Here is a 25,478-nt window from a genome sequence, read left to right as displayed (position 1 = left end):
CAGATTGGTAGTTAATTTAGACTGTGTTTCCACAATTCTGGGTATTGAGGTTGATAGCCAATTACCTTTAAGCACCCGGGTCAATAAAATAGTGAAAAATGCTTTTTCATTAACATTAAGGGTTATCTGTAAGTATTTTGACTTAGTTGTATTTTGGCTACTGGTTCAATCTTTAGTACTCTCGCAACTTGATTATTGTAATTAACATTGGCTGCTCAAAGGTTCTGAAAGCTAAATTTCAAAGGGTGTAGAATGCTGCAACAAAGGTAATTTTTGCTGTTGGTAAATTTGAACCTATCACTCCTCTCTTGCTGAATTTACGCTGGTTGCTTATAGAGGCCAGATTACAGTTCAAGGTATCTGTGTTGGTTTTTAAGGCTTTTTCCATAGGGAGATCCCCGTGTATCTGATTTTCTTTTTCTCTTTTTGTTTGGAGGTAATGTTAGCAGCAGTGTACCTGCTTTAGTTGCCACCCGGGGCAGAGCACCCCTTTCTCCAAGCAAGTAGGCTTGTTTTGGGGTTATATTAATCATTGTAAATCTCTGGATTGCTTATTGTTACCCACAATGAACTTGGTGGTTATTGCGGGCTATAAGATTGTAATGTAATATCTGCAGTAGATTTTTATATACACTTTGATTTGGAAATATGTAGCATAACAGGTAAATGTTTTTTCAGCATGCATGTCACATGCAGCCAGTGCAGTTTTTCCTAACAAAAAAGGTGCCAGGCCACCCTTCAGGGGTGGGGTGATCATTGAGGAACCCACCCCACAATAGCCAGGCCCCCTGCAACCAGTCACAGAATCTATGACAAGGCAGAATTGGTGTGTAGAGCCTGATCTCTTTTCATTAAAACTTGGGGACTATGGGCCAATTTTAGCAGACAGTGGAAAAGGTACTGGTACTCAGTACCCCCAAGTACCCTCTCAAAAACATCCCCTGCATGCAGCATTGTGAAACATTGTTCTGAAAGAGGCAGGTGTTCGCTGTGCATTTATCCTTCAAGAGTGCTGCCAGCTTGCTGAAACAGCACTGGCTCGGACTGGGAATCAATGTTTGCAAAGCAGAAATAATTAATAGGCCAAAGGCTGAACTCCAGCACATCTATATCTGAAGCTGAAATCCCCAAAGCATTTCTAAGGATAATTAGGACTTGCAAGTCGGTGGCTCTTATCTAGAAGTCATCTGTGCCTTTGCCAATTACTCTTCAAAAACTGTGGTGGCCAGTATTCAGGGCTCTCTCCTTCATGCACCCAGTTCTTGTAGGCAACATGGAGGTGTCAAAAAATGATTTCCCTTTCTCCCTCCTCCTCTTTAATTTCTGGGGCCCCTTCCCTCTTCCCTTCTCTGCCTGTGGAAGCTGTAATCTTACATTACATACATTACTTATCTAAGGCAATTTAGCTCAGACACACCTTGTACACCACTTTTGTAATGCCAAAGGGCTAGAGGTTCTTTTGATTGTACCGATGTGGGAGCCTGTTAGATTACTATCATTTGCAATAGTGCATGGTACAGGAATGTTTTAATGTTGAGAGTTAAGCTTGGAAGACAGAACTGATGCCTTAAAATTGTGTGCAATTCTGTTTGCTTGAAATTCACAAATGGCATTTCATAGAAAAGTTGGCTTTTACAAGAGGAAGAAAGAAGAACAGCTGAGAGAGTGGCCCAGCCAGGACTGTTTTTATGCCAGGGGTTCTCAATCCAGGCCTCTGGCCACACCAAGCCACTCTGTTTTTCAGGATATCCACAATGAATATGCATGAGAGAAATTTTCATGCTCTACCTGCACTGTATGCAAATCTATCTCAGGCATATTCATTGTGGGTGTCCTGAAAATCTGTCTAGCTGGGTGTGCCCCAAGTACTGGGTCGAGAACCACTGTGTTTATTTATGGTAACTGTACCCTAAGACAATACAGAGGAAAATGTGAGGTTAATGAATATGGGGCCCGTTTTTTTACAATTTTCCTTGATGGTCCAGTGGATTGCGACTCCCTCCCCCCCATATATGCACACACCCATCCCCCTCCTGACCTCCGTCTACCTTTAGAAGGTGGAAGCAAGAGGGCAGGAGCAACAGCTCCCCTCTCGTGCTTTGGGCCTCCCCAGAACAAAATGTCAGCACCCAGACCCTGTCCTATGCATTCTGGGATGTACTGGGTGGGGCTAAAACCCTATAAGGAGTTTTTCCATATATGGTGCTTAGCCCCACCCAGTGCATCCCAGAATGCACTGGGCATGGCCTGGGTGCCACCATTTTGTTTCAGGCAGCCCTGAGGGAGGAGCCATTGCTCCTGCCCTCTTGCCTCCACCTTCTAAAGGTAAAACATGGAGGGGTGCGAGTGGGGTCATGGTTGTGGGGGGGGGGGGGGTCGGGGGTCACAGTCAATTGGACTACCAGGGAAATTTAAAAAAAAATTTTGAGGGGGGAACTCGTGATGGGGTTCAGCAGGTGGGGGTGCTGGGAGATGAGAGGTAGGAAGCACAAGCAAGGCAGCTGCGTGCTTGTGCTTCCCTCTTCTTCAGCAGCTCCAGAGCAACCATAAAAGTTTCTCATTAAATTATGCTGCTCTGGAGCTGTGCATTCTACAGTATACATATTAGACTATGAATAAGCTTATTAGAATACTAATGAGCTCATTGCAAACATTTTGCATGGGGTTTTTGGTGGCTGCTAATGGCACTAGTTAGAGCCACTGAAAACCTCATTGTACATTACTAGCTATCAGATTGCTTACTTTAGAGTGGCTAGAACCGGTCTAAAGCAAACGTTAATAGCATATGTGGGAAATCTTGGAAACTGCCAAAAGCTGTTGTAAGGTTATGTTAGCTTAGGTGATCCAGTAAATTGGCAGCCAGAGCTGCATTTGTGTGAGTTTAGAGGAAGCATCACAGAAAAGCAAGGATCTACTCTCTCACCTCATCAACCAAGTCAGGCAAATTGCATTTTCTGCTGTCTTTGTCTGTACAGTGTTTCCTGACCTGCTCAAGATTTAGCTTTAGTTCAGTATTTGGAAAATGTGCTTTTTCTATGAGCCGTTAAAAGCCCTCGTAAATAATGACCTGTTGACCCACCCAGCCTGTCATCTCCCCCCCCCCCCCCCCCGCATCTTCACTGCTCAGTCCATGGATATAGCCTAGTTTTCAGCAATGCAAGTTGAACCACCTGCAGGATATTATTCTTATCTACTTCAGTTGGTGGCGTTTCCATCCTGGTTCTCTACCTTTCTGGGTAGATGAGTATACAAGCACCTTTACTTAAACTATCATTCACCCTTCTCCCTTCTGTCTCCACGAATGCCTTTGGGAATAGATGTTACTTGTTTATCCAGCTGAGATATGAGGTAATTTTATTTGATCATTAACATTTTATGGAAAAATCATTTTTGTTTAAATCAAATATTCAACATACAATTGACAGGACAATACTGAAAGCAACATCAACTAGTTGTCATAACATGCTATCGTGAATAATCAGTCATCCAGTCTTTTATTTTAACAATGAAATATAAATTCTCCTAATCTATTCCTAAACATGCATTCCCCCCCCCCCCCCCCCCAACATCACCCCATGACCATTAACATTTTAAAATCGTAGGTGGACAAAAGGTGGCACAAATGCTATTTGTGTTTAAATGCTTCTACATTGCAAGTTGTGATTATGGAGCCTTGAGAGCTGCACTGAATGGGTGAAAAATAATATATTTTGCTCCTGCCCTTTTACAATATAAACTTAAAGATCTATTCAGCAATATCTAACTCTGATTATTTGCCTGTTATCCGCTGTAATGAAAATTAAAGCCCTCCTGTCCTCCTGTGTACATTTCCACAGCTAAATGGCCTCCCTATGTTTATAAATGATACATGACTAACAAGCCATTACAAAACACACTGACTGCAGAACTCTCTGAAAAATGGGGGTTGTTAGTGTTCATGAAGCTTAAATTAGCCTTAATTAGTGTTGCCCAGTTTTAAAAGCTTACTGTGTTTTTTCTTCTCCTCTATTTTAGACTTGTTTTCCTGTTTTATACCTAGTTTCTTGCCAGAAAATTAAAGGGAAAAAATGATTAAACATCAAATGTGGTTTCTCAGACAAGTTGCGTAGGATTCTGTCTTTGAGGATTTTCAGTTGTGTAGCTGATTTTGGTTTCAAAAGCTCTAGGCATTTGGAAGCTGGCATACCAACTTGTAAGCATAGTTTACATGAAGGAAACAGATCTAATCACCATGGTGTCTCTTCATCTTCACCCCAATCTCTTACTTCCAGTGCAGGCTCAAGGGATTGTGGTGCCTTGAGCCAAATTTGGCTTTGTATCTCCTCCCTCCACCTCCAACATTTCCTTTGTGCTGCTCTCCCCCTCCCTCCCTGCCTGCCTGCCTTCATCTGTTCTTTCAAGGGGGAGGGGAGGGGGAGGAGCATGTTTTTGTTTTTACCTCTGTGCTTTCCTACCTGCACAATGGCCAGCGCCATCACAGGTTTAAATGTGAGGTCAGGAAGTACCTGTCTCACATTTGAACCCTCAAACTACCAGGAGGGTGGTAGTTACCACCCTCCCTCGATTTTTTTTTTTTTTTTTTTTCCCCCTAGAATTTTTTTTGCCTATCGTGATTACTTTAAGTGCCTGTAGGGAATGCATTTTCGCACATTTTGATATACAACACATACACATAATGCTGCTGTATAGAACTACAGCGCGCTTGGTATTAAAGTTACCAGGGGGTGGTGGTAAGAACAGATCATGACGCCTGCCACTGAACATATCTGCTTTGGTCTGAAGTTGTCCCTTGGTTTATTAATAGAACATGAATTTTCTGTTTCTTTCTCTAATTTGGTGAGTGTACTTATTTATCTTGGAAGATTTTTTTTTTTTTTGTTTTTTGTTGATGTCATTGGAGGTCAATTTATTGTAAGCATGGCGTTAGCACGTGATCGTAATAAGCGTTTTTCTGCAAAACAGGCCTTAAAAATTATTTTAGCTGATAATGATAGTAGTGGTGTCAAAGTCACTGATTCTGATAGCAGTGATTATTTGCCGAGTGAAGATGTCTGAGAGATAGAGGTGTAGGGGTGTGGTGAGAATGACAAAGAAAGTTGTGACAAAATTCTACAAGAGACTGCACCTTCATTACCATTGACGAGAACTGCACAACCTAGCAGTCATGGCAATGGAATTCACAGTTGTGCTAGAGTTTAGCAGCTGTGGACCAGGTAAGATCCTTCCAGAGGAATGCCAGTCTCTGATGTGATTACAACACACTCTGATCGCTAATGGCAATTGATCACTCCATAAGCTACCGTGAAACGCTGCCCTGCTAATATTGTCCGTGAAAGGCCCACGTAATTTTGGCTTTGGACGCAGCTTCAATAAATGAAATCTTTAAGACTTTTGTCATAGATGAAATGATTAAGCTCATAGTAAAGCACACGAAGAAGGTGAGATAATGGCTGAAAAGTTCAACAAAAACCATTTAGCTCTCATCATGAGGTTTGCGCCTACTTGCGCCAATGAAATTTGGGCACTGATAGGACTCATAGTTTTGCGAGGGATTTTTTATGGTTATCGTGAGCCAGTGAGCCTTCAGTCACGTCATCCCATATTTACTGCCGCAATGTCACACATGATCAGTTTGATTTGCTGCTTTGTGTGCTACGTTTTGACGACAAGGCCACAAGAGATGACAGAGTGGCATCTGACAACTTTGAAGCTATATGCAAAGTTTGACATTTTTAATGACAGATGCGAAGATAACTGCACATTGTCTGATCGTGTGACCAGTGATGAAACTTTCCAAAATTTTCAAGGCAAATATCGAGTCAAGAGTATAAATGCCTCAGAAGCCTGGAAAATATGGCTTGTTTTGTGTTTTGACAAATGCCAAACGTCAATATGTGTCACACATGCTTCTGTACACAGGAAAAGCCAAGAACATACCTCTACAGTGTCCCTGAGTAATCGAGAAAGAGTTGTGGCAGTATCTCTGTGGTTCTGGAAGAAACATCAAAATGTACTATTACTATACAAGTTGTCGACCTCAACGAAGATTTGATTACGAACCATAACCTGACAATTGTCGGAACAACCAACTCTAATTGGCTGCATATTCCTGAGGCAATGAAGGAGACCAGTGGCAGGGTAGCATTGAGTACGAAGTTTGCTTGGTCTGATCCAGTTACGTTGCTGTCACATATATTCCCAAACCAAAAACGAATGTTATGCTACTCACAACAGAATACAATCAACCTGATATTTTTCAGAGAGAGGATCTCAAACCAGAGGTCATTTTGGCATATAAGGAAGATAAAGGTGGTGTCAACGTTGAAGATATGATGCTTGATACTTATCGTTGTAAGGTTGCATCAAGAATATGGCCAATGTTAGTTTTCTACACAATCATCAATATAGCAGCCATAAACCCTTGTGTCATTTGGATGCACAAACATCCAAAGTGGAAGGAAAAAAGTATCAGTGATGCCGCTTATTTCTGACTGAGCTCGGCATGTCACTGGTTCTTCCATTCGTTGAAGAGCGGGCAGTAAATTTAGTGAGACTTCAGAACAGTGTTCAGTGAGCTATTGGTGCCATTCTGGGAAGATCAATTACATCATCCTCTACAGCACATTCCATCAGCAACAGCGCATCAAGATGTGCCATGTGCGTGAAGGAATCATATGGGGAGAGATACAAGAAGCAGAAGAACAGTGCCAACAGAGTTAGACATCTCTGCAGAATTTGTAAGAAGCCAGCATGTCTGAAGCACTCTGCCAAAAATGATCCTCTCACCATGTGCAGTAGTGCATGAAATATTAGGCTGTCAAAAGCCCAGACCTGTCCCACAGGACCACCAGACCTAAAACATCAAGGCTCTGTTGGCCTAGTGCCCCCACCAAACCCCCACCCCCAATCCAGCGACACAGGGGCTGGAGGTCTGGTGGACCTCCAGTCCCTCCAACCCCCCCCCCCCCAGACACAAGTTCACAGGGGCCGGAGGTCCAGTGGATCTCCAGCCTCCATAACCCCCCTCACATCCCCCCAAAAGCCCTGGTGATCCAGTGGGCCACAAATCAAGCCCCCCCCCAGCCTGGTGATCTAGCGGCCCTCTTCCCTGCCCCCCATACCTTTGTTGGGGGAGGGAGGTAGTACACTCCCTCCTCTTCTAGTGCTGCCTTGAAAATGGCGGCACCTAGCCCTGCCCAGTGTATTTTGGGGTTCGCTGGGCGGGGCTTCACACACCATATAAGGGGCAAGTCACTTGATCTCCTATTGCCTAAGTTACCTACTTAGATCAGATGGAAGATTTGTGAATCAGGAAAAGAATACAGGGCCAAACCTGCCTTTTGTGGCAGAGACATATTTTTATAGCACTAGTTGATGTACACAGCACTGTACAGCAGTTTTAAGTATTCAAGTACAATAAATTTTAGTTTTAGGTATTGAAATGGGAGGTTTGGAGTATGAGAGATGGAACTGTGAGGGGGGATTGGATAATGGGGAGACAGAATGAGGTTGGATGGGACGAGTAGAGGGAAAACCTATGGAGTGGGGGAGTGAGAAATAAGAAAAAGAGGGAGATGTGAAGCTAAGGGTGAAAACCTGATACAGACGGTATACAGGAGAGATTCAGAGAGTAGAAGCAGTTCAGAGAAAAACCTGCATTTGCTTGGTGAGTAAAAAACTGTAGTGAGAGTAGGTAAAAGATGGAAGAAAAGACAAAAAAGATATGGGAGAAAATGAAACATAAAAAAAGAAAATACAGATAAGAGGCAATGGAAGAGAAATATAAAATGATTCAGACCTATACTGTAGATTAGGCATGTTAAACAGTTTAGAATGAGAGATGATCAGTACAAATTAGCATTAGTATATATGCTGTTCAGTGCAAATCTATGCAAATACACCACCATATTGTCTAATCCTTGCTGCTGGAAGCCTTGGACAAACAATTTAATTTTCATAATTCAAGTCTAAGCACAGTAACTTTTTAGCGTAGATTTTCCAAAATTTTATTTTATTTTTGTTACATTTGTACCCCGCGCTTTCCCACTCATGGCAGGCTCAATGCGGCAGGCAATGGAGGGTTAAGTGACTTGCCCAGAGTCACAAGGAGCTGCCTGTGCCGGGAATCGAACTCAGTTCCTCAGGACCAAAGTCCACCACCCTAACCACTAGGCCACTCCTCCACATAAAGAGAAAAAAAAGACACAAGTGTATAAAATGCACCTATAAACTCTTGCCTTAACTAAGCAGATTGGCTAGGTTAGTAGTACAGGCATAGAAAACATGTTAACAAGCCAATAAGACTATGTGTACATTGGGTTTGCTTCATTCGAGAAAATGCTGGTGAAATCAAACATTGATATGCTGTTATGCTGTTTTTAAATCTCTGTGACGTATACATATTTATCTGTTTATCAGGGTGAGTTACAAGTTCCAAATTTAGGACTAGATTTAGTAATGTACATTAACATAATTTAACATATTTAATGTAAGCCCTGTTATGCTCAAGGGGATCTGTGTACGATGTGCATAACTCACACTAAAGCATGTTTATGTAGCCCTTTAGAGTGTAAGGATCTTGTGCAGGGAAATAACTACTGTCCTTGTACGCAACTTGCCTCAAACTTGAATTTGAGAAGCGAGTAATCCAATTTAAAGTTCAAATTTTCTAAATGTAACGCTGATTATAGGTTAGAGGAAATCTTAAAAGTACAAGGCATGAAATCCAACCTGCAATTTAAGTTAGTGAGTATACCATTAGCTTGTCTGAGAGGATACTACTAACATATCATATAAGGTTTATCTAATGATTTCAGAAAAAAAAGCTACAATTACAGCTTTTACAATGCATGGTTCCCCTTGAGTTTCACTGGCTGTTTTGTTGTGTGAAGTCATAGGATATGATGGTGGATAGCAACCATAAAGCTCATCCTCTGTCCATTCACAGTACCCTTTCCTGTCCCTGCCCTTGGATCCTCCATGCTTCTCATATTCAGTTACTACTCTTGTTCCCACCAACACATGTGGAGTTGGTTTATCTTACATCCTTTGAGTGCCATTAAAAGTCTCTGTCCTCCACTGAAAAACTATTGCTTGGAAAATGCGAACAGAACCTCAGGTGTTCCGTATATTTGTCTCGATTCACTAGCTTGAGGTGGCATCCTGTGCTTATCTCAATCAAGTCTGGTAATCGAGCATAAAAAAAAATGAGTAAGGATTATACAGGAAGTTCTGCAAAGCAGTGCATCACAAGATAATGTCCCAGTGGGTTTACCATGGCAGTTTGAATGATCAGAAATATATTTTCTTTAACTTTCTTCTTTGAGTAGAAAGAGAGCTAGTGAGCCCTTTTGGAGGCGCTGTCTTATGCTTGTCAGTCTTGGAAGCCTCATCTATTTGAGTAGTCCTGTGGAACTGAATTTAAACAGCTCTAAAAATGCTTGCTGGAAATAGCGTGGCACATTTAAAAGAAGTGTTCTGTTTTCCTAGTTCAGTCTTCCAAATAAGTCATATTGCTGAATTTCACAAGGCTCTCTGGTTTCAGTTAGATTTTAATTCTGATTGTACTCGGTTGCACTTGTCTTTTTTTATTTTTGGAAAAACTGTGCCAGAGTTACTGTGCTTAGACCTGAATTGTGAAAATCAAATTGCTGACCCGCCACCCTTCTGTTCTTCAGAACTACCTATTCCAACATCATCTGCATTGATTTTTTTTCCCCCTTAAACTATATATTGTTCCTCCATCTATCCTTCTACAGGACTGAAGTTTTGAATGGCTGGTCCTGAAGGTCAGAGAAATGATTTATGAATGAGGAAAAAAAATACAGGGCCCAACCTGATCTTTTGTGTTCTAAAAGGTTTTTCTCCCACTTTTTATTCGGGTTTATTAAACTCTTTCAAAACCAAACCCTATACATTTTTAAAAAATATAATAGTGTGTATGAGGATAAAAGCTTTCTAAAGCTGATTTATCTACCTCAAATGTAAGCAGCCATAAATCAAGATTCCAAGTGAAATGAGGCTCTTTGACTACCAGCTTTGCAAAACAAGAAATTCTCATTGAAATTAATTTAAATTTTGATTGGTTGGTCATGCTCAGTGTGAAGGTGCTGACTTCTAGCCTAGTTTTGGAATGCTAATAAGAGAAGTTAGTTTAAATATTTGCTTTGAACCTGCACATTTGAAGAATGCTTGAGTAGTTTTTAGAATTGTTTATAGATGTAACTTTTTCATTCAAGGCCTTTTTCATTCAAGGACATAAATCTTAAGCATGTGAAAAGCAATTCTATAAACCGTTGCCTAAAATTGGGCCCAATAGCGCATGTAACTTAGAGAATATCGGCATGCACGCATGGAATTGGCACCAATAATTGCACATTACACATGTGTGTGCTAGGTGCTATTCTGTAAGTGATAAATGCATGTGGGCAGACCATGGGCAGGTCAGGGGTGTGTTGCCAAGCAGTGCGTGAAAATTCTACAGTACTGAGTTGGCAGTGTTGCATGGTGCACTTAGACCAGCCGTAGACTTATTGTAAGTGGGTGCACCTAGCTTTCAGCATACCAAAGCGGATTTACCCTAGAATTTTATAATGGCTTAGGTGTGCCCAGAAGCCTTTAATAGAATTGATACTAATCATGCCCCATTGTGGCACCTAAATCAAGGTACCAAATTATAGATATGTCCTCAAGATTTTTAAATTGAGATCTTAAGGTCTAGTGCACACACCAGTCACAATTCTACTGGTATGTTTGTTGCACAACATGAGTGATAGTGGTAAAAGACGCCAATTTTGGGTACAGTTGTACAACTTAATCTGGAAGAGAAAACTGCCAACCCATACAGTAAGCACAGTTTTAGTATTATACCCCTAGCATGTACAGTGTTCAGGGCTCAGTTCATGAATAAGGCACAGTTTTTATATGAGAAATTAATTCAGCTTCTATGTCTGGTCCCGGATATGATCTCTTTGGATGGAATTTAATATATGCCAGACCAGTTACTGGGATTCAGCTAATAAACCTAAAGTGGATTACAGGAAAAAATCAAGACAGAGCACAGCCATTCAATTACTGATTTGCTTTGCTCTATGGTATTTTATCCTCCTGTGAACTGAGAAACTGCATTATTGAAGCTTCCTCCAGTGTTTCTGCATGTGTAAATAACAAATTTTAGTCTTGAACTTTACTGTCCCTCAGTGAACGCTGCTGTAAACACATCACTGTTTTTTGAATTTGGCATTATTACACTTGTCTTTTTAATAACTGTGTTCGGGCTTTTGAATCCCAGCACATATAAATGTATGGGTGAAGGGAATATCAGTTCAGTTCATCATTTTGCCTTCCTCTATTTGCATTTGTATATAGTATAGCAAATCTCAGGAGAAAACAAGTCTTTTAGACAAGACATTCTCTGAAACCTACTGTTTGTCATTTTATCCGTTAGGGGAAGCTGCATGACCCTCAGCTAATGGGAATAATTCCAAGAATTGCACACGATATTTTTGATCACATCTATTCCATGGATGAAAACTTAGAATTTCATATCAAGGTAAGTGTGGCATGACACATAAATGAAAGTGATCAGATGATGGGATGCTATCCAGAATCCTTAAACATTTGATTTTATTAAAAAGAATATTGCATGAAGCTTAACTTGAAAACTGCCTCCTCTTTTTTTTTTTTTTCTTACAAAGATGATTTTGCTCACAGTTTTAAATGTGTTTTTAGTTGAAGTTCAGCAAGCATTTCTAGAAATTTCTTGTAATATTTTTAACCTTCACAAAAAAACCTAGCAAGGATCTGCCCAGCCTTACTAATTAGGGAACTGGGTTGGGAAGTAGGGAGGGGGGGGGGGGTGTCTGAAACAGAGCCATTATACGCATTCATTCACAACCATCAAAGATAGTCTCCTCCCCCAAAAATTAGACCCTACCCTGTCTGTCTGTCACATCCGGTTATGTGCACCTTGAATCTCACCTGCAGATGCTGCTGTTTGGCAGAGCCTGGGAATTTCCTTCCGATATACTGCTAGCCTAATGAACAAAAGCTATCCTTGATTTTGGCCTAGAATTGGGATTCTGTGTGTGTGAAATACTGTTCAAACCTTTTTGTCTTGATCCAGGTTTCCTACTTTGAGATCTACTTGGACAAAATCAGGGACTTGCTAGATGGTGAGTATTTTGACTGCCTTCCTTCACTTGATGTCACTGGCATGTGGGGAATGAAAGAGTTTTGTCACTAATGTAGAATAGCGAGGGGTTGAATTTTCATCTAGTTTTTCTGTTTGTAAGTGTTGGAAATCTTAATTTTTCCAGGTTTCATCTGTTCTCCAAATGTCCAATTTTTATGAAACGTTAAAAAAAGTAACTATTTAAACACCCAGCCCCCTAAGAAATATTTATTTCATATATAATATGATGCTTAGACCATATCCTTTTTGTATGCTCTATAATGCTGAATTTATGAATGGAACAATAGCAGAACTCACATTTAAGGAAGACAGACATTTGACAACAATTTTTAGAAGTTAATGACAGTTCAGTAGGTGCATATAGAATAAACTAAGAGATTTTGCTAAGATAATTATAGTGGAAATGTTAGTAAGCTGCTTTATCTTTTGTTTACAGTATCAAAGACTAATCTTGCAGTACATGAAGATAAAAACAGAGTTCCTTACGTAAAGGTATGAGAAGGTTGTTTGGTTTGTTTGGGAGTTGCAGGGAGGGGGGCCTTCATACAGATTTCTGGAACACATTTTTATTTAAACTAACAAAGTAGCAGTATTGGCTAAAAACAGCTTGATACTGGTAGCTTAGACAAAGTCATAAAAATTAATCTCTAGTCTTTGTACTCCATTCCTGTAGTAATATTGGTGTTGTAGAATTTTGGAAGCTCCACTTGCCCACTTCCACCATTCTAAATCTTGATGTGTTAGAATCCTGCTTTAATGATCTTCTCAAGAAACTCTGCTCAGGTTTTCATACTAAGTGCAAATTATCAATATAATGTAGCCTCTGAACTGTGGTTCATCACCAGATGCGGATTACTCTTTGAGCAAACCTGGTGTTCCTGGGAAGGGTAGAATGTGACCAGCTACGGTTGGCAGGCTGTTGACCCCTGGGATCATTCACTCTGTCACTTCCACAAGCTAATAGTCCAGTCCAGAGTTTGTTCTGAACCATTAAAGCAGAGGTATTCAACCCAGTCCTCAGGGAACACCCAGCCAGTCTGGCTTTTCAGAATATCCCCATTGAATCCTGAAAACCCCGACTGGCTGGGTGTGCCTTGAGGACTGGGTTGAAAACCTCTGCATTAAAGTATAGTTGCTCTTCAAGTAATCAAAACAGCAATAAAAATTAATCAAAATACAAGGTATGAAATTGCATGCAATTCTGTACTCACCTAATATCTTTCCCTTCCATCCTGAGGTATAAGAAATCTCATTGGGGTCCTTTTACCATGCTGTGGGAAAAAGGGCCCTATGCTAGTGGCGGGAGCCATTTTCCCCACACACCAGGGCCCATTTTACTGCAGCCCTTGTGCCTAGGCCGAGGCTTAGGAAGGACCTTGGCCAAGGCCTAGGGTACACCAAACGGGCACTAAGCAATACCATGGCCACAAAGCCCCGCACACTCAGGACAATCAACAAGCACCACCAGAGACCACTCAGGCGCAGGCCTCACGGCCGAACTGGAACCCACTCGTACAGAGTCCAAGCATATGGGCCTCATGGCCAAACTGGAACCGAGTCATACACTAGGGAAGTGAAAAGAACAACGAGGGGTCCCAAAAGGGACTGAAACTCATGCAACGCACACAGCGCTAGCTAGTGACACAAGGGAAGGGTGACAGACGAAAAGCTGGCAGGTACAGACTATGATCAGAGGGAGAGAATGCAAACAAAGGCTACACAGAAACACAGGTAGCAGAGGCAAAGCCCACGGGGAAAAAGGGAAAGCCGAGGACAGAATGGGGCATGGTAGACACGGACTCTACAAGAGCGAAGCTCCACAGGAATGGCTGAACAGGGAAAAACAGGCTGAAGGAAAAGGCTGCTCTCAAATAAAGACAGGATAGAAGCAGGCATACAAGAGAACCGAAAAGGATAAGATAGACACCAGAAAGAGGCTGCATAGCAGAGGCAGGGCTTACAGAAGGCAATACCAAGCTCTGCACATAAAGGGTTAACACTGAGGAAAGGGAAACTTAAACAAACAAACAGGAATGATTACAACAGACAGAGAGGCTGCCAACAGAGGCAGGACTTACAGAAGGCAAATACCAAGCTCTACACAAAAAGGGTTAATAACTGAGGAAAGGAGAACTAAACAAACAAAGTAGGGATGAGCTTACCACGGACAAAACAACACCAGAGGACAGACCCAGGTGCAGTGTAGTGAAGCAATCAAGCACACGCTGGTAACAACCAGCACACACAGAAACCACAAGTAACGAGAAGAGTAAGCAAAAGCAAACTCCAACGAATACACAGTGTGCAACAAGCACAGACTGAGAGAGGGAAACAGGGTCAGCTGACAGGAATCGACGCTAAAGCATAGGCTGTAGGGAGAGGTAAGTTTAAATAGATCTGACTTCTGATGTCTGCTGCTTCAGACATATCGGCTCAATCCCTGACAGGCCAATCAGATGCGAATCCCAGTCATTCCCCTGCCTGTCTCAGCAAAGTCATAACATGCTTTTAGTGCACACTGGGGCCCTTTTATTATAATGCACTGAAATCCGGGCTTGGTGCGTTTTAGCACGGAATTTTTCCATGCACTAAACACAGCAGTTTTAGACTTTTAAAAAATATTTTTATGCAGGTTATGTGCTAATGTAGTCATTAGTGTACTTGCTACATGATGGGGTTAACGTGGGAACACTTTCTGCCTCCTATGTAGGAGGCGCTAGGTGTTTCTGTGTTAATACTGTATTTTCTGGTTAGTGTGCATTAATCAATGCACTAGCTCATTAGCGCTGGAACACCTATGACACACTCCCTTTAAAAATACAAAAATAGTTACCGTGTCTTTTGAAGTTATATCTTATATCTTTAGTGAACCTAAACAATTATTTTTTTGTGGCTTCAAAAGAAGAATTCCAAGTGATTACATGATAATCCTATAGTGTTATCGTATCCTGTATGAGCTGGCTGAGAGGCTTTCTCCAGTTTAGTAATCTACTCAGTTTTTGAGATTTTCCGTCCTATTACTTTGGATAGTGGACGATAGTGATTTTTCTTATTTTTCCTTCTGAGAAATTTCCTGAAGTTTTGGTTTCATGATTTCTGGAATTACATTGTTTTGATGTGATTGCATAATTGAAATTCTTTAAATAAAAACTTAAAAAAAAATAATTAAATTATGCTTAGTAGGTGACCAGGGCCGGTCTTAGCAAGTGCGGGGCCCTATGCAGACCAATTTGGTGGGGCCCCATCCTAGCCCCCCCACCCTAGCTCCGCCCCCACCCTAGCTCCACCCCATTGATAAGATTATTCCATTTTTAGAACATTTTTTTATTTATGAAATTTCAAATAAAGACAAATGAAGCTAAACTTGAACAAAAAAACTGATTGAAATAATAAGCATAATGCTATCATGAAGCCTCCCCTCCCCAGAAATTATTCAGTTCAAGTCCAATACAATTAGTAGTTCCAATTCTGATAACAAAGGAGAATAAAGGAAAAATATTAAGAAAAGATCCAGTACTTTCAAATTCCCCTATTACTCTGTAACCCATCAAACCAGAGAGGCAAGTAGCCACATCAGTTACTAAATAGTTTGAACTGATTGTACGTACTTTATATCAGATTTTGCTACTTCATGATTTACATTCTCAGATTTTAGCTTAGTAATCTTTTCTTCCTGTGATTGCAGTCTAGCTTCCAAATGATTAATTCGAGGTGTCATATCATTAATTACTGGAAGCAGTGTTTTAGCTAAATCTGCTATTGCCATCCAAATTTTTATCAGGGGAAATATCTGCAGATCTATGTGAAAATAACCCAGATATGTTAGAAACAGCCTCTTCCAAGCCAGAAGATCTTACTTGCTCAGCTTCTCTAGCAACTAATGTTGTTGGGCCAAATCCCTCTCAGGGAGGCAGACATTTCCAACCCTTGCACCGTCCGCAAGCGTCGTTAGATGAGAGAGACACTTCTCCTGATCTTCCTGCCTGCATGGAATCCGATTTCGATTTGGCATAAGTGCACAACTGTTGGCGTCAGCAACGATGGCTCACCTCACGTCCTCACTACCTCCGACCAAGCTCCAGCTTTTCCTGCTCAGTGACTCCCGCCCTCGCATCCGGAAACAGGAAATACATCAGAAGGCGGGACATTGAGCGGGAAGCTGGAGCCTGGAGGTGAGCCGACGCGCTGCAACTGTCTGTCGTCGCCGTCAGGGCCGTCGCTGCCTGGGCTGGCTCGCTGGCATCGCTCAGTTAGTTGCCGGGGTCTGGGGACTCGGGAGCTGACGGCGGGCTCAGCGGGCCCAAGCCGGGGGTGGGTGCCGTGCCGGTGGTGGCGGGAGCGGAGTGGCCGAGCCGCGGGAATGGGGATCATTTCAGGTGACTAAGGCGAGGAGCGGAGGCACGAACGAGGCAGAGTTGAGGTGCTGCACGGGGCCCCCTTAGGCGCGGGGCCCTAAGCGGTCGCCTTGGTCGCCTCTGCCTAAGACCGGCCCTGTAGGTGACAACAGGGAAATTACCGCAAAATGCTTTCGTGCATTTTGCAGTAAGCCTTTTCTCATACGTTAACTGCCCCATTGTTAGTAAGTAGGTTCCATTGCATAGCATAGAACCTGTGGTAAAAGAATGGATGCCATCTGGGTTAACTCTGTTTTCCATCTACATTTAGGAAACCAATCTAAATTTAGGCACCTAAAGTTAAAGAAAAATTTTACCCCAAAGCTTTGGTGCTTAAGAGCCCTGTTTACTAAGCCGCGCTGTAGGCGCTAACTTTTTTAGTGTTCGCTAATACTAGAGACACCCATTTATTCCTGTGGGTGTCTCTAGCGTTAGCACTTGCTAAAAATGCAAACGCACCTTAGTAAACAGGGTCCTAAGTTTGCTGGAAGATTTGGTTAACTTTAGACACTTAGATTCAGCATTCAGCTTAAGGGGATGATGTTCAAGGAAAGCTGATGCAAACCTTAGGTGCCTAAAGTTAACAAAATTGAAACCACTTTGGTCTGGACTCTCTATATCATGCCGAAAAACTTGGTGCATAGGCTTTGCCGAGCGCCGGTCTACACGACTAAATTTAGTTGCGGGCAGTTATGCCAAGTAACCTGGTGTAAATGCCAATGCCTAAATTAGGCATGGACCGGATGTATTCTGTAACTACACCATAGGGGTATGTTTGCTAAGGTGCGTTAGTGTTTTTAGCATTAAACGCTAACACGCCAATACATTCCTATAGGCGTTTCACGTGCATTAGTGTTTAACGTGCGTTAAAAACACTAATGCACCTTTAGCGCATCTTTGTAAACACATGACTTAGATTTTGGAAACACCCAAGATAGCCCATTCCACACCACCTTTTCAACTATGCGACTTAGAATTTATGTGCAGCAAAGTTATAGAATATGCTTAGCGCATAAATTCTAATTAATGACAATTAGAGTTACCTGCTTGTTAATTGGCAGTTATCAGTGCTGATCGGCTTGTTAACCAATTAGGTTATGCACATTGTTATGGAATACGCTTCGATTTCCATGCGGTAATCTTGGCGCGATATATAGAATCTGGGGGTTTACTTTTATTTTTGCTGAAAACTAGTTTGTTGCTCTGCATCTTTTATTCCTTCCCCTCTACGTGTTCTTTGCTTGTCTGTAAAGGAAACTGCTATAGCAAATAGGTTATAACTTTTATTTTTATTGGTTTCAAATACTATTTTTTTTAAAGAATATGCTATAAACCATCATCATTACAACAGTATATCATAAAACAAAAATATGCACCACTGTATGAGAATTGGTAAATAAACTCTGAGAGCTAGAATATATAGCACAGACTGCCCCTAACCCTCAACCAAAAAAAAAAATTAAAGTAAATTAAAAATGGATAGCAGTGCTTTAAATGTTCTCATCGTGACTGCTTGCAACTGCCTCATTTGTATATCAAGGAACCATCTGCTTTGTTTGCTGACTGATTACGGAATCAGAATCCCAGATGCTGTTGATATATGACATGACATTCCAAGAGCCAATTTGGAATTTGCACTGAACCTTCCTTCTATTTACTATCTTGGGACTAGATGAGCTGACATATGCCCATTTAGCTGTTTAAAATGAGTATCTCCTTTATTAGCATGCTATTTATGAAAGACCGTTAAAGGCAGTCTCTGCTTTATTCTAAAATGTTCTTCTGATTTTCAATTGATGGTACTATTTTTAGATGAATTAACTGCTTCCCAGTTTTATATGTATTAATACTGGCAAAATCTAAAAAAGAAAAAAAAATAACTATAACAAAACACAGTGGTGTACCAAGGGGGTGGGGGTGGTCCGCCCCGGGTGCATGCCGCTGGGGGGGGGGGTGCCACGGCGCGCGCCTGTCAGCTGAGTTCGCTGACTTCGCTAACTTTGCTGCAGTTCCCTCTGCCCCGGAACAGGTTACTTCCTGTTCCGGCCAGGGCAGAGGGAGCTGCAGCGAAGTCAGCCAACTCAGCTGACAGGCGCGTGCCGCGGCATGCACCCGGGGGGGGGGGGTGTCATTTCGCCGGGGGGGGGGGGGGCGCATCGGCGATCCGCCCTGGGTGTCATGCCGGCCACTGACAAAACACCATAAAAACAAGGTAGAACTGCTTTTACCACCTGCCAGTCTTTGCCTCTGTTTTACTACTCGCTCACCCTCTCCTTCTCTTTATGGGGCCTTTTCATCCTACTCTTCTCAACACACAATACATAGCCCACTCCAAACCTACATTCTTCAAGTCTAGGTAACTAATGAACAGGATATCTGTTCCTCCACTCTGGAGAGTACATTCTTAATCCTTTGTTTATTGACTTAGGGGCCCTTTTACAAAAGGGTTGGCCACTGCAACAGGCTTGCCTCGCGTCAATCTGAAACTACTGCAGGAGCCTGGCAGTAGTTCCCACCCCCAGTGCACGCCATTTCTGGCGTTTCAAAAATATTTTCTATTTTAGTAATGCTGGTGCTTACCCAGGTTAACGCGGGAACCCTTACTTGCCACCTCAATGGGTGGCGGTAAGTGCTCCCCCCCCCCCTCAAAATGGCTGTGCTTCAAGTGGTTTACTTACCACATGACCATTTCTTTTCCAGAAAAAAGACAGCCTTTTTCCCACTGCGGTAAAAGGGGACCTTGGTGCATGTCGAAAATACTCGCTGATGCTAGCGCAGGCCCCATTCTACCACAGCTTAGTAAAAGGACCCCTTAGAGATTTTATATTGTACCTTTATGTTGACAAAAGTCCTTGTCTTTCCTCACTGTGATCACCTTTCCTTATTGGTTTGGTTCATGTGTCCTTTGCCTATATATTAACTGCAGCTCAGGATAAAGTTTTAGATATTTTGATGTCAAAATGATTAAATATTTTGACACCCGCCAGACAGGACTTAACAAAGATCTGGGTTTTCTAGCCCATTATAAACCATGAAATTTCACTGCTTTGTCACCCTCTGATCACCATGCATATCTCCCTGTCCCCCATCCTCTCAGCCCTCTCTGTTTCTCACCTAACCCACCCCTCCCTTATCCTTTCAGACCCTCACTGAAATACTTTGATGTTTCACTTATATATGCTGTTACTTATCAAAATTTACTTGTTTCTGATTTGACGAAGAAGGGCTACCTTCAAAAGCTAATCAAAAAATGTATTAAGTTAGTCCAATAAAAAAGGTATCATCTTATTTTCTTTTCTATGTTTTATTTTATTCTATTTCTATTGACTGGCTTTAGAAGTGGACTATCACAGCTACCACATCTCTCTACTAAATATCTTGTTGAAGTACACTTCCAGATTTTGACGTGAGGCTATCTTTGGACCACTTGTACTGTGAAAAAATATATATTTTTTTGTGGTCATACATTCTTTAAAGGTAGTCATTTTAAGGATATGAAACTGTTTTCTCAGATTTTCTATGACTGCATTTTGCCATGACACACTTCTGTTAATCACTGAAAATACTGAACTGAATGTCTGCAGGGATGCACGGAAAGATTTGTCTCTAGTCCAGAAGAAGTCATGGATGTGATTGATGAAGGGAAGGCAAACAGACATGTTGCTGTCACAAGTAAGTTGTGCTAGAGTGCCAAGCAAGCAAAAGAAGTGGTGACTTTTGAGTCCCTTCACACTGTTAGTGGGAAACCTACAGGCTTATTTTCAAAAGAGAAGGGCGCCCATCTTCTGGCACAAGTCGGGAGATGGGCATCCTTCTCTCAGGGTCGCCCAAATCGGCATAATTGAAAGCCAATTTTGGGTGTCCTCAACTGCCTCCCGTCGTGGGGACGACCAAAGTACATGAGGGCATGTTGGCACCGTAGCGAAGGCGGGACTGGGACGTGATTAGGAGATGGGCGTCTTCGGCTGATAATGGAGAAAAGAAGGGCGTCCCTGACGAGCACTTGGTTGACTTTACTTGGTCCATTTTTTTCTTGCGACCAAGTCGTGAAAAGTTGCCCGAACTGACCAGATGACCACCGGAGGGAATTGGGGATGACCTCCCCTTACTCCCCCAGTGGTCACCAACCCCCTCACATCCTAAAAAAAAAACTTAAATTTTTTTTTTGCCAGCCTCTATGCTCCATGACAGCAGTATGCAGGTCCCTGAGCAGTTTTAGTGGGTGCAGTGCACTTCAGCTAGGTGGACCCAGGCCCATCCCCCCTACCTGTTTACACTTGTGGTGGTAAACATGAGCCCTCCAAAACCCACCCGAAACCCACTGTACCCACATTTAGGTGCCCCCCTTCACCCCTTAGGGCTATGATAGTGGTGTATGGTTGTGGGGAGTGGGTTTTGGGGTTTTGGGGGGGGGGGCTCAGCATCCAAGGTAAGGGAGCTATGCACCTGGGAGCAATTTGTGAAGGCCACTGAAGTGCCCCCTAGGGTACCCGGTTGGTGTCCTGGCATGTCAGGGGGACCAGTGCACTACGAATTCTGGCTCCTTTCATGACCAAAGGGCTTGGATTTTCTCATTTTTGAGATGGGCGTCTTTGGTTTCCATTATGGCCGAAAACCGGGGACGACCATCTATAAGGTCGACCATCTCAACATTTAGGTCGACTATCTCTAAGGTCGACCTCAATGTTGAGATTTGGGCATCCCCAACCGTATTATCGAAATGAAAGATGGACGCCCATCTTGTTTCGATAATATGGGTTTCCTCTCCCCTTCACCGGGACGTCCTTAGAGATGGTCGTCCTCGTTCGATTATGCCCCTCTTTGTCCAACTAAACATAAATGTAAACTTTATCTGTGGTTTGATTGCTACAGACTTAATCAAAGTAGCCTTGCATCCAGTGGAGGCAGGTATGAGCATCCCAAAATAGTAGGAAAATATTTTCCATGTTAAGAAACACTTTCCCCTCTGCATCCTGTGGCAAGATATTGTTTCTCATTGCAAATCAATAAATAATACAGAAAGTTTTTTTTTTTTCTGTTCCAAGGCAGAAAATTGCCAGCACCTGTGCGGGTTGGAAAGTCATTTTTGTTTGGCAGTTCTTGCCTTCTGATTCGTAGTACTTCCCTCAGTGTTCCTGTATCCACATTTTAAACTGCAGCCACAAATTTCTTGACATTCTTTAACCAAACTGAATGTGTTCCATATGGCAAGTACATTTATGTCAAACTAGATCCAGACACAGCAATCCCCAAAAGTTCTAGGGAATTTCAAGCGCATCGTGTCATGCATTTTAAAGTAATTATTAGATTGAAGTGGCAAGATATTACATCATATTATTTGTACATGTAATTTAAGCATTCACAAGGGGCAGGTTTCTCTCCTGTGGGAGGTGCAATATTTAACGTGGGGTGTGGTTAAGATAGTCATTGAGTCGACCTCTGGAATAAAATGTCACCTCGTTAATCCCAGGGAATATCAGTTACTTTAAAGATTGACGTTATGTTGTGCATATATTTTAAGTTCCCTTACTCTTGTTTTGTTGCTCTCATTCTGTTCTCTTTCACACACTCAGATTTTGGTTCTATTAACATACTGCAGCAGCATACATCCAGCATACCACAGTCTTCCCTGTGCTGATATCTCAAGTCTTCTTTTCTTTTTTTCTTTTTTTTTTTGTCCTTAAACCCTTCCTCCATATGCAATCAATTTCTGTTTTCTTAGCTGAAAACTGGATTATATTGTGTTGCTGTTTTCTGTAAAAATGTGCAAAATGCCTTGGTTCTAGCTGTGATTGATTAGACTAGCATATTGTAGAATCTCCAAAGCATCCCAATTCTCAGTTGCCCAGGTATTTTTTTTTTTGTATGTGCTGTCGCATGACAGACTTGACAGCTTTGGAAACGAAAACCACTTATATTCTGAGTAGATGTGGAGGGGCATAATCGAAAAAGATGGCCGGCCATCTTTTGTTTCAATAATATGGTTCGGGCCAGCCAAATGTCAGAGATGGCCAGGTTTGAGATGGCCGGCCTCGGTTTTCACCGATAATGGAAACCGAGGCCAGCCATCTCAAACCCGGCCAAATCCAAGGCATTTGGTCATGGGAGGGGCCAGCGTTTGTAGTGCACTGGTCCCCCTGACATGCCAGGACACCAACCGGGCACCCTAGGGGGCACTGCAGTGGACTTCAAAAATTGCTCCCAGGTGCATACCTCCCTTACCTTGTGTGCTGAGCCCCCCAAAACCCACTCTCCACAACTGTACACCACTACCATAGCCCTAAGAGGTGAAGGGGGGCACCTAAATGTGGGTACAGTGAGTTTTGGGGGGGTTTGGAGGGCTGAACACTTACTACCATCACAAGTGTAGTAGGTAGGGGGGGGGGGCATGGACCTGGGTCCATCTGCCTGAAGTGCACTGCACCCACTAAAACTGCTCCAGGGACCTGCATACTGCTGTCATGGAGCTGGGTATGACATTTCAGGCTGGCAAAAAAATGATTTTTATTTATTTATTTTTTTTTTTTGGGTGGGAGGGGGTTGGTGACCACTGGGGGGATGTAAGGGGAGGTCATCCCTGATTCCCTCCGGTGGTCATCTGGTCAGTTGGAGCACTTTTTTTGAGACTTGGTCCTAAAATAAATGGACCAAGTGAAGCCGGCGAAATGCTCCTCAGAACCGGCCTTTTTTTTTTTTCCATTATTGGCTGAAGCCGGCCATCTCATAACCACGCCCCCGTCCCACCTTCCATACCCTGCCAAAACGCCCCCTTGAACTTTGGCCGGCCCTGCGACGGAAAGCAGTTGAAGCCGGCGAAAATTGGCTTTCGATTATACCGATTTCGCCAGCTTCAGGGGATGGCAGGCCATCTCCCGATTTGTGTCGGAAGATGGCCCGCCTTCTCGTTCAAAAATAAGCTGGATAGTAAGCATTTGTCCAGGTCCGACTGAAACAAGGAAAAAGCCTATACATATGTGACCATCTCTGGGAAAAGGTGACTATAAAGTGTCAGATCCAAAATGTGGACGATGGCTGGCTTATTTTTCATGGAACCCCTCACAAATGGTGTCCAAAAAACTTTCTTTATTTCAGTGAACTTCAAGAACAATAAAGGAGACCAGACACGACTCGTGTTTCGGCCATACTGGCCTGCATCAGGGGTCTAGGAATTTGTCATATCTTACATATTCCCAGAAACGTTCATAAAAAAAAAAGTCTCCACTTGGTAATCACTGAAAAAATAGAACAACAATGGCTGTGAGAGGTTCCCTTTTGTTCCTTTACTGTTTTTTTTACCTGGTGCATCTTATCCGTGGAGTTTTTTCTTCTGTTTGTGACTAGATGATTTTTCATGTTATAGGTCCTTAAGCTGTATGAAAAAGTTACATGTTTGAACTGTTCAAATTTGTTTTCACGTAAAAGGGTGAGTTTGGGACTGTTGTATTAACAAATTGTTTAACAGAATTCATTAAAACCCCGGTTGTGGTGACTTTACTCACCTTTTTGCAGATATAGAGGCATATTTTCAAAGTACTTAGCTTCCAAAGTTCCATAGAAACCTTTGGAACTTTGGAAGGTTAAGTGCTTTGAATATGAGCCCCATGGTCACATATGTTGAAGATTCGAATAAGAGACCTTTTCAAAGCAGTTCATCTCCATTAGCTGTTTGAAAATTGCCCAGCCTCAATATGGCTAAAAGTCTAATGTGCCCTGGGGTATGTTTGGGTTGGGGAGGTAAAGTATTTTCATGACCTGCATTTTCAAATCTATGCATTACTTTTCCAAGCAAAACTCGACTTGCACAGAAAAGGTGCAAGTGACCAAACAGCCTTGTAACTATGGATGTGCTGATCATAAGTACATAAGTACATAAGTAGTGCCATACTGGGAAAGACCAAAGGTCCATCTAGCCCAGCATCCTGTCACCGACAGTGGCCAATCCAGGTCAAGGGCACCTGGCACGCTCCCCAAACGTAAAAACATTCCAGACAAGTTATACCTAAAAATGCGGAATTTTTCCAAGTCCATTTAATAGCGGTCTATGGACTTGTCCTTTAGGAATCTATCTAACCCCTTTTTAAACTCCGTCAAGCTAACCGCCCGTACCACGTTCTCCGGCAACGAATTCCAGAGTCTAATTACACGTTGGGTGAAGAAAAATTTTCTCCGATTCGTTTTAAATTTACCACACTGTAGCTTCAACTCATGCCCTCTAGTCCTAGTATTTTTGGATAGCGTGAACAGTCGCTTCACATCCACCCGATCCATTCCACTCATTATTTTATACACTTCTATCATATCTCCCCTCAGCCGTCTCTTCTCCAAGCTGAAAAGCCCTAGCCTTCTCAGCCTCTCTTCATAGGAAAGTCGTCCCATCCCCACTATCATTTTCGTCGCCCTTCGCTGTACCTTTTCCAATTCTACTATATCTTTTTTGAGATACGGAGACCAGTACTGAACACAATACTCCAGGTGTGGTCGCACCATGGAGCGATACAACGGCATTATAACATCCGCACACCTGGACTCCATACCCTTCCTAATAACACCCAACATTCTATTCGCTTTCCTAGCCGCAGCAGCACACTGAGCAGAAGGTTTCAGCGTATCATCGACGACGACACCCAGATCCCTTTCTTGATCCGTAACTCCTAACGCGGAACCTTGCAAGACGTAGCTATAATTCGGGTTCCTCTTACCCACATGCATCACTTTGCACTTGTCAACATTGAACTTCATCTGCCACTTGCACGCCCATTCTCCCAGTCTCGCAAGGTCCTCCTGTAATCGTTCACATTCCTCCTGCGACTTGACGACCCTGAATAATTTTGTGTCATCGGCGAATTTAATTACCTCACTAGTTATTCCCATCTCTAGGTCATTTATAAATA

General features: G+C 42.5%; 1 protein-coding gene across 1 annotated transcript in view; it reads left to right on the top strand.

Annotated features, from left to right (window-relative positions):
* Positions 1–25,478, top strand: part of KIF5C (kinesin family member 5C) — a 216,527-nt gene that overhangs the window by 66,040 nt on the left and 125,009 nt on the right. The window contains exons 4-7 of the mRNA XM_030210027.1: positions 11,447–11,551; positions 12,125–12,173; positions 12,630–12,685; positions 20,172–20,259. Coding sequence (XP_030065887.1) covers positions 11,447–11,551; positions 12,125–12,173; positions 12,630–12,685; positions 20,172–20,259 — 298 coding nt within the window. The remainder of the gene's footprint in view (positions 1–11,446; positions 11,552–12,124; positions 12,174–12,629; positions 12,686–20,171; positions 20,260–25,478) is intronic.

This window comes from Microcaecilia unicolor, chromosome 7 (genome assembly GCF_901765095.1).
Source record: "Microcaecilia unicolor chromosome 7, aMicUni1.1, whole genome shotgun sequence".
Classification (NCBI taxonomy): domain Eukaryota; kingdom Metazoa; phylum Chordata; class Amphibia; order Gymnophiona; family Siphonopidae; genus Microcaecilia; species Microcaecilia unicolor.
Note: the sequence above shows the minus strand (reverse complement) of the source record. Positions and strands in the feature narration are given on the sequence as shown.